This window comes from Nicotiana sylvestris, chromosome 12 (genome assembly GCF_000393655.2).
Source record: "Nicotiana sylvestris chromosome 12, ASM39365v2, whole genome shotgun sequence".
NCBI lineage: Eukaryota > Viridiplantae > Streptophyta > Magnoliopsida > Solanales > Solanaceae > Nicotiana > Nicotiana sylvestris.
In genome coordinates, this window is record NC_091068.1 from 113655079 (window position 1) to 113665298 (window position 10220).

General features: G+C 40.8%; 1 protein-coding gene across 1 annotated transcript; it reads right to left on the minus strand.

Moving 5' to 3' along the window:
* Positions 1-6793: 6793 nt before the first annotated feature.
* LOC104226172 (glycine-rich RNA-binding protein 2, mitochondrial-like) lies at positions 6794-9850 on the minus strand. Its single transcript, XM_009778086.2, has 5 exons — positions 9734-9850; positions 8626-8766; positions 8472-8540; positions 7864-7970; positions 6794-7603 (listed from the first exon to the last, which is right to left on the minus strand). The coding sequence occupies exons 2-5, from the start codon at positions 8762-8764 to the stop codon at positions 7082-7084; spliced, it is 837 nt and encodes a 278-aa protein (XP_009776388.1). The 5' UTR covers positions 8765-8766; positions 9734-9850; the 3' UTR covers positions 6794-7081.
* Positions 9851-10220: the final 370 nt, after the last annotated feature.

A 10220-nucleotide genomic window follows, 5' to 3' on the forward strand; every position in this document is an offset into this window, starting at 1 on the left:
CTATGGGCATACCACACAACATTGAAATCCAGTACCGGAGTAACACCGTTCTCGTTAGTTTATGGCGCCGAATCTCTAATCCCGCTCGAAGTCGGAGAACCTAGCATCAGATTTCGATATGTAACAGAGGAGTCAAATAAAGGGGCCATGAATACGAGCCTAGAATTGTTAGACAAAAGACGCGAAGCCGCCCTCGTCCGACTGGCCGCTCAAAAACAGCGGATTAAGAGGTACTACAATCGAAGAGCCAATCTTCGACATTTTAACATCGGGGACTTGGTGCTAAGAAAAGTTCACCCTCAACAACTGAAATCCGAATGAAGGGAAACTTGGTTAGAACTGGGAAGGACCGTACTAGGTTCTCAAAATCATCGGAAAAGGATCCTACAAGCTCGCTACGATGAACGACGAATAACTACCGAGCAATTGGAACGTATCGCACCTAAAATGATATTTCTGGTAAGGTACGACCCCTTCCATTTTCATTTATATTTTAACTAACTCTTATAGGTGTTCGATCAGAAACATCGATAGACTCCTCGACACGAAGTCTTTAGGTCTGAAAGTATGCATTGCACTCTTTTTCCCTTAGACCGATTTTGTCCCAAATGGGTTTTCTGGCGAGGTTTTTATTGAGGCAACCATTGATCGTGCTAACTTAGAACAATTCAACAGTATCTGAGGCTTCTTTACAATAAACCTCGAATACTGGGGGGGCATTACCCTCAAATATCAACTTTGTTGCGAGGAAATTACTTCATGGCATCAGGGTCTCGATAGGAAAAATGTGTAAGGGCCAAATAGTCAAACGAACCGTGCCCGTGTAGTTTGCTCGAAACCTGGCATAGAACATGTACGCGTGTATAATCAATTATAAAGAGTTCTACTTTATAATTTCATACTCTCGAACTATTATGTAAACAGGTTTAAGGGTCGATCATAGTTTAAGGGCCGATCATAACCAGAGTTTGGATAATTACCCCCACGCTTGGGGAGTGCCATCCGAAAAATAAACAAGATCAAATTATTAAAACTTCGGGATCATAAGACCTTTTAGGCAACTCTCGATTTTTATAGGCCACAGCTACCCCACTCAGGTACTGACACTTTGGGCAAGCTCGAAGTAAAATAGGAAAATAAGCCCAAGGGAAAAATCCCGAACTAAAGAGGCTATGGCCAAATTAACACAATTCGGAAACGTCCAAATTTCATAATAAAACAGGCCTTCGAATTCTTTCATAAACCGGTTAAAAGGGGTACCCCCGGAAAAATCATAAAAGGCTTCAATAATATCAAGCCTCGAAAACTCTAATGAGTACAAAATTGTTCGAACTCTCGAACAATTCCTTATTTTATGCTAAGGCATTACAAGTTTAACAAATACAAATGACAAAAAAACTTCTCAAGCTGAAAGGGGGAGAAAGCCATATACAATCTTTTTACAAAGGTAATGTCGACCTAATACAAGAGCCTAAAGGCTGTTTTTGCTTTGAGTTCGACCATCCTCGCTCAAATAAAAAACCTAAGGGTTACCTTACTTCGAGTTCGAACAAGCACTCACTCGATCATTAAGCTTAAGGGCTACATAAATCATGTTTGATTTATCATTCAGGGTCCATCGATTAGAAACGTTCGAATGCAAGGGTTATTATCGGCCCTTACCATCCCCAAACCTTGGACCCTCGAACACAACTTCATGATCTTATAAAAATTGGTCGTCTCTGGGAGAGGCATCTATGCACTCGGGGTCTTCTCCTTTTTCGGATTCGCTCAAGCTTCTAGACTCGTCATCATCGTCGGCGTAAGCTAATCTCCATGTTTCACCTTCAAGCTTTTTAGCACTCTCGATCTCGGTTGTGAGATCAAAGCCCCGAGCATGGATTTCCTCGAGGGTCTCCCTTTGAGATTGACATTTGGCGTGCTCGGCAACCTTCTCTGCTCGAACTTGAGCGGCCTCGACAACCTCCTTTGCTCGAATTTGAGCGGCTTTAGCATCAGCCTGATAAATAGCCACCACTGCATCAGCATCAGCCTTGGCTGCCCTGACTTCATATTTGGCCGCTTTGAGCTACGTGACCAAATTCTCGCGAGCAGAAACTTCTGAACCCAACTAGGACTGGAGCTCCTCGACGTTCTTGGCCCGCGCAAGATTTCCTCTTTCATACCTCGGAGCTGGTTTTCAATCGAGGCCAATTGGGCTCGAGCAGTCTCCTTCTCTAAGGCCAGGCGGTTCATTTTCTCCCTCCAGCCTTCAGCCTCGGTTTTTAGTGCATCAGCCTCTTTACAGAGTTGCCTGATCACGTCAAGATTTTGTTGGACCTGCGGGTTCGAACCATTAGATACCACGCCCAAATCACCGTCACTAACTTCAAATATTCTTCTTATCAGCTCGACTAGCTCGACATGGTCTTTTTGAGCCGTTTACGGCTCAGCGTGGAGGCCTTAAGTTTCCCCTTCTCTTTGCTCACTGAGAAACTTGAAGGCATCATTTTCCTCAGTGAGTCCTCGGACCTCGGCCTCGTACTGGCTCAACTCCCCTCTGAATCGGAGGAAAACTTCATGATGAAGCACATAAGCCTGCAAAAACATAAAAGGAAGTTATATAAAAGGAGAAAAATCTAAATATGAAAATTGACATCGACAGGGAGATCTGGGATTACCTGGTTCAAAGCTTGTTGGGCTTCGTTGAAAAGACAAGGTGTTCCCACCTCATCCATCTTGGCTTGGTCTTCTTCGGTAACCAAGCATCGGAGGTGACTAGCGACCCCTACGGGGAAGAGAGAACCTGAGCATCCTCCGAGACCGAGATGACAATTGATCGTTTACGCTCGGGATCGATGCTGGGAGCCGGGAACTGGTCAATTAGTTTAAAACTCGAGGAGGCTTCATTCGAGCTCTTCCTCTGTACTTCCAAATCACCCAGACCGGTGAATCTTCCACTCCAACAAAGTAACCACGGAAAGGGTCTTCGGTCCCATGGACCCCTTAACCGTGGCAAGTCTCCATCACCTGAGCATCCTTGATCGTCGAATCAGAGAATGAAGGCAATGAAGGGGAGTCTCCAATCTCTATCGCCCCAAGTAAATTTCTTGGGGCGCCGCCTTCATTTCAGGGGGCCTTGGACATGGTTTCTACATTAGCGTCCGCCGCCTCCTCGATATCCTTTTCACCTCGAGGGGAAGCGACTTCGGTTGAGGCTTCCCCCTCGGGCTCATCAAGTCGAGGCGGAGCATTTTGAGCTCCCGCCGGCTCGGGGATTTTTTGAGCATCAGCATCAGCCCGCACTCAGGCCACTAGCCTGATTTCTTCTTCATCCTCTTCGGACACATCAGTAGCCAACGGACCGAGTCCATTGTTAGAGGGATGACATTTCCCTTGGGCTTACGGGTTCGCCTTTTTTTGGGCCTTTTTCTTATCCGACTTCATGGAACTCAGAGCTCCTCTCCTCTTCCGTTCCTTCTTCTTCTTCGGAGCAGATGGTTGGGAAAGGATTTCTTTATTGTCGGATGGGGCCTCATTGGCACATCTTTCCCAAGACGTGCAAAATAAAGATAAGTAAGATCAAAGGGAAATTCGAACAATAGCCAAATTGTTAAGTCACAAAGGAAAAACTTACCATGGTTAAGGGCCTCCCTTTGACCCTTCGCCAAATCGCGACATGCATGCTCAACATGTGTCGATTTCGATACTAGGCTCTTGACCCAGTTCTCGAGTTGGGGAACCGCACCCGACATCCAGGCAGCGGTTGCATCAGATAAAATGTTGATAAGGAATGATGAAAAATAAAAGACAATAAGTAGAAATTAAGGACAGAGTTATACTTATGTTTCGTATTCCATTTCTCAGGAAATGGCATACTCTTGGCCGGGATAAAGTCCGAGGTTTTCACCTCGATAAATCAGCCCATCCAGCCTCGGTCCTCGTCTTAATCTATGCACGAGAAAGGTGCCTTAGAGGCCCGACGCTAAAGCTTTATTAGTCCTCCTCGATAGAGTCGGGGGCTATATAGGTGTATGAGGTGATCGAGGGTAAAGGGAAGACCATCGATTTGGCTCACGAAGAAACGGATCAATATCACTATCCTCCAGAAAGAGGGGTGAATCTGACCGAGGGCCACTTCGTACTTCTTGTAGAAGTCTATAATGACCGGATCTAGAGGATCCAATGTAAAAGGTAAGTGTAAACACTTAGAAACCCTTCCATATGGGTAGTGATTGATTCCTCAGGCGAGGGAACCACCACGTGATTGTCAACCCAGTTGCAGTCCTCTTTAACTTGGTCGAGGAGAACACCGGTGATCGTGCATATATACCTCGACATTGGCTCACATCGACCCGCAACCGAGCGGGTCTTTTCAACCTTGAAGTCGAATTCAATAACACACCCTCCAGGAACGAACTCTTCATGGTGTGGCTAAGCCGCTGGTTGCTCGCTGGTCGGCCGGGATGAGGAAGCAGCTTCCTTTTGCGGAATAGTTTTTGAAGTCTTAGCCATTTTGCTTTTGCGAGTGAAGAAGAATGGAAATTGAGGAGAAAAGCTTGGTATTTTGTGGTGTGAGAGGCGAAGAAACACCAAAAGTTCTGGGAGTTCAAAGCTTTTAGGGAGACAAAGGATTTTGGAGATTAGAGCAAAGAAGATAAGAAAGTAAAGTTTGGGCAAAAGAAGAACGATACATTTATAGGTTGAAGACGATGGTTCAGAATTGGTAATGGCCGGCAACAACTGACAGGCATTTAATGCCTCGATATTCGAATAAACGGGACGTTTTAGTATCCACTTGTCGCTGAAGTCATGGTCGGATTCGTCGCTTACGTTATGACCCATCGAGATGGGATTGGAAAAGATCATATCGTTTCTCGTCGCCTTCTCTCCGAGAAACGAGGGGACTATCTGTATACGGTCAAAATCGGGTTTGACCTGGAGCGAGGCAGGCCAAGGTTCGACCTTATGTTATATCGGACCACGACGTAAAGTTAGACTGCCGAGCTCGAGACCCAGAGACCGATCGAGATCGAGGTCGGCTAAGATCAGAGCCATGCAAGATGAAGATCGAGCAAGGTTGAGGAAAGCTTACCGAGCCAAATAACGGAATACCAAAATATCCTCAATCGGGCAAGGATCACGGCGAAAATCTCGGAACGTATCAAGAAGAGGCCGATTATTTAGCTAATCATGAGATTTCCTTCTGTATTTAAAATTGTACCATAAGTAGAATTCCTCTACTATATAAAGGGGTTCTAATCATTTTGTAAGGAGGATATTCACGCATAACAAAGCAATACATTACATTTTCTCTCTTAAGCTCTGTTGCTCAGTTCATACTTTTCAATTATACGTCGATTCGATTCGAGGGCGATCTAGCTCGAGGGCCAAGATGTGGTTTATATTGGTTTGCTCTATTTTATAGTTAAATTCTAACATTAATTCTCGTATTTCTCAGTTTGTGCCTAGTAAAATCACATATCCTTAAAACCACTTATAAATTTAATTGTTAACCAATTTTAAGGGTAAAAAAGGTTCTTGTACAACTTTATATAAAACCAGCTCTAAATCATAGCAAGGTCGAAATAGAGGAGTTTATGTAGATTTCACCGCAAATTTATTAGTAGAATAACAAGGTTGTCCTAGGTAATAAAACACTACAAATGTTAAATAAACAAAGATGAGTAACTGATTGGTGAAGAAAAACTAGTAAGCTTGACTACATAGATATTTCCTTTCCAGGGAGACTTCTATCCCATAGAGAATTTTAAATTGTCTATAAAGAAATTAAATACCCATTTTGCCTCTCCCAGCTTGTCTAAATCGATTTTCATTTTCATTTTATATTTAATATTAATCGATGTTATATTAATTATAAGCGCATAAATTAAAACATTAATGTCTACTCGTAATGCCACACCCAATCCATTCACTAAATACAAAAAGTGATATCTTTATAATTACAGATAATCTTCTCACAAAGTCTCTGTTCACTATAAATTAATAAAAAGATTAAGGAAGAAACACAATAACAGACTAACAAACGTAATAAGAAGAAGCTTTCTAACTAACATTCCCAACAAATACATCAAACTTACTTAGCTAAAAATGAACATTTGGATTAATGATGTCTTCGGCTGACACCAGAAATAGATATTCTGAATTGTGACTGGCTTTATTAATACCGTAGAAAACCCAATACATCTCTTTATGAGAAGTGGATTGGAAGGAACTCTGTTCTAAACAGGGCAAGTTCCAAATTTGGCATAATTACATTCACTACCCGATATGCAAAAATATAGAATGATTATATATAAAATATGTATTTTTTTTTGTATTTATTATAAATTAATACACAAAAAACATACACTTTGCCGGCTATTATTTTTTAGAGCGGCTATGCTGTGTAATTTTCCTTCTAAATATCACTATTATCTAGCTAGTACATTGCAAATCTAAAACTGTAAGTTAATGTGGAGTATTATTGCATCCACTACTAGTTTAAGAAACTAGAATTGAACTAATATATTGTTTAAGACAGTCAAATATATTCGTACAGTTGAAGTTCAAAACAATACATTGAGTCATGGGCTGGTTCTCTGAAGCCATTATTAGGGTTTGCAAACTCAGTTTTTTTTTTTGTTAACTTTAAAACAAACGTTTGGACAATTCCTTGCATTTTCGAGATTAGTTGATTGGTTATCAGAGAGACCTTTGGAGATTACTTTGTCTCTCTATAATTATTCTCAGTTTCATTGCAACCAAATGAGCACCTCCAATCATAATACAAGTTATTAAAGGAGAACGATAGTTCAACAAGACACAGAAAGAAGATAATAATAACCAGTCTACATTTACCGTTGTGACTTCCTCTCTATTTCCCCACGGGAAAGAGGGATCCAAACTGAGTTTAAATAAAAGCAACATGGAACAAAAATCTCAAGTCCAAGACAAAAACAGAAGAGAGGAATAGAGCTAGGATGAGAAAACGGTGGTCTATGAAAGAGGTAAACTGCTAAGCAATAGAAGGAAGCGAGCTCATCTTCCATCGATTTCTTCTCTTTTATCAATAGCATTAGGCAGCAAAAGGCTTATAGCTTCAGGCTCTTCTGTTGGCATAATCACCGGACTCAACATTGTCATCTCTGAAATCTTCACCTGCATCAACTGGGCTATTAACATCACCAGTTTCAGCTTGGTTACTGGTATCAACATTGCCAAATTGATCATTGCTGCCAAAGCTGCTTGTGAAACTGTTGCTCGCAGCCTCGCCAGTACCATAAGTGTCACCACTGCCTGCAGCAGCAGCACCTAAGTTCTGGTTTTCACTGGCATAGCTGTCACCACTTGGAAAGTTGTTCCCGCCACTTGTCCCAAAGCCAAAGCTGCTTTCTCCGCTTCCATAATTATTGGCTCCATAACTACCGGCAACATTAGCATCACCACCACCTCCGCTGCCATAATTTCCACCACCACCATAACCACCAGCTCCATAATTACCACCACCACCATAACCACCACCACCATAACCACCAGCTCCAAATCCTCCACCACCACCTCCTCCGTATCCTCTTGTCCTGTCGTTTGCTATATTTACCCTAATCCTACGACCATCAAGCTCCTGAAAGAAATGCATTAAAACTAGTTGTCATAACCAGAAAACAGAAATGCATGGATGTATACAGACATGTCCACACAGAACTCTCTCTCCTCCCCCTGAAGACAACTATCATGCATATTTAAACACATAGGTTTCTGGATAAACACTGATAGATACCAAGAAAGAACATCAACTTTAAGTTATTCGCATCATGTGATACCAAACACAAAGAAAACAGTTTTTTTCCCCTGGAGCAGCAAAGTGATGAAAATCCAACACACCTGTTGGTCCAAAGCCTGGATAGCAGCGCTGGCATCCTCAGAACTATTGAAAGTAACGAAGCCAAATCCCCTAGATCTTCCAGTTTCGCGATCCACAATTACTCTTGCTGCAACGAGTTGAAAACTTTTTCAGTAATTCATCAAGAAATTAGTGGCCATACGCATGCCTTCCAATATAGATATATACACGTGTTCATAGTAGCTTCAAACAGTAAAAATTGGTGAAGTAATTCTTCCATTAGTCAACGCGATTCACTTACTAATTCCAATCAGAAATATACTAATGGTCACTCCATCATTAAGGCCCTCCTTTTGCTAAAAAATTAGTGCTTTTCATCCTTACACGGCATCTGGAAATTCATTTTGAGGAGCATCCACAAAAAGAGTACTCCCTAATTTGCCAAATATTTTAACTCAAAATTATTCAAATTCTGCCCTGGCATTCTTTATTATGTGCAAATAACCATCTCTATAATAATGAAAAGGATGCACCAGAATGCAATAGTATGTAACATGTGAAAGCACGCCTGCAGCTGTCCAGCTTTAACTTCAAGCACAATGCCTAACTTCTATAGTCAAAATCAAACAGAGGTCTAAATTAGACAAACCTTCAACAACGTCTCCGTACTTGCTGAAAGCTTGTTTGAGAGCGTCATCATTCGTGTTCCATGAGATTCCTACATTTTCAAACTAGAGGAAGTCAGCAGAAAATAGAAGAAATGTCGCAAATACTGAGCTTAGCATAAGAGATACTACACACACCTCCCACAAAAAGTTTTGAAGAAGACATGCATCTAATAAGTTGAAAAATTGAAGGCTTGGATGCAGATATTTCATGATTGATGCGCTGCTTGCTAACAGCCTGCCGAAGAATGTTCCCAGCTTTGGTAAAGAAAGCCATTCCTGAAAACGGGGCAGAATAACTAGTATCAATAAATTAATGAAAAAGGTAAAAGTGTGAATGCCATGATTAAGATTTGATCAGGCAGCATGCTGTTTATCAACTTACCCTATGAGATTAATCTTTCAGTTTGATACTTGATATAACATTTACATGTGGCACAGCATTAAGCTACACAAGAACTAGTTCTGATATTCTGAATTGTCAACTACCCCTAGTTTAAGAGGGGTAGAAAACAAAACCAACTGATTATTCCAAGTAACCTTTAGTTCCCTTCGGCTCTTTGGGAGTGCTCATGTGGAGAGGAGAACAAGGAGAAAGGTGCAGAAACAATTTTCCCCAACCATTTAAGGGTACCCTTTCATATTTTACATTTTCATAGATCACTGCTTCTATGATTCACTCCCTAATAGTTGAAACTGAAAGTAATAAGTTATTGTCAGGGAAATTAATTAAGCCCTTTGGATGTTAGAGATATTACAATTAGTTCGTATATAATGCTTAGAGTTGAGAAGCTCGTGTCTTGGAATAGGTCGTTTGGATTAATTTAAAAATTAAAAAATCACAAACTTTTTCCCTTTTCTTGTCAAACAAAAGTATTCCATGTTCTACGATATATTCTGTTTTACTTTCTCATCCATAAACCGGACTACTAATACCCAAAGAGAGAAACATATACCCACAACTTCGAATTCATTTTCACATGAAAGCAAATAAGAATGCATATTAACTCGTAAATATCTGTGTGATAATAAAGAACTAGTGAAAATCACAGAGAATGTAAAAATTAACTTTTGCACCTTTCCTTAAGCATAGAGATTAGGTACAATCATTAGAAACTAATCAAAAGTTCCTATTTTTTACATTAAAAACACTGGGAAAAGGGTTTAGGGTTTTGATAAAGAATATGAAGTGTAAAGATGCAGCAAATAGATGTAATAAGAGAAAAGAAAAAGGAAATGAACATACGAATTTAAGCTTAGCTTAGCCGGAAAAATAGACGGAGAGGAGAAGCGTCGTGTTTTAGAACTTTCTACTTGGCCGGAGAAGAGACTGACTGCCGTATTTTTGAAATTTAGGGCGGAAATGATTATTATATAGGGTTGTCAGTATTTGGACTCAGCACGACCCGTTAGGCGGAATTTGGGCCTGCTAGTTTGGACTTCGAAAATCGTAGAAATGCCACTACGTAGCCACTCTAAAGTGCTGCTATTTTGGAATTCGTCAATGTATCCTGAATTTTAGTTTTTTTAATTTAATTTTTCGGGTCATAAATGACCTGAATTATCCTGAAGTTAATATTTTTAGTTTAAATTTTCAGAACAAGATTAAATACTGGCTAATCCCCAAATAGCAGCTCCAAGAATGATTGTTAGTATACTTCTTCCTTTGAAGTTTGCAACTTTTGTATCCGATGGAACCCAATTTTCTGGAATCTTTATACAAATAGCCGTCG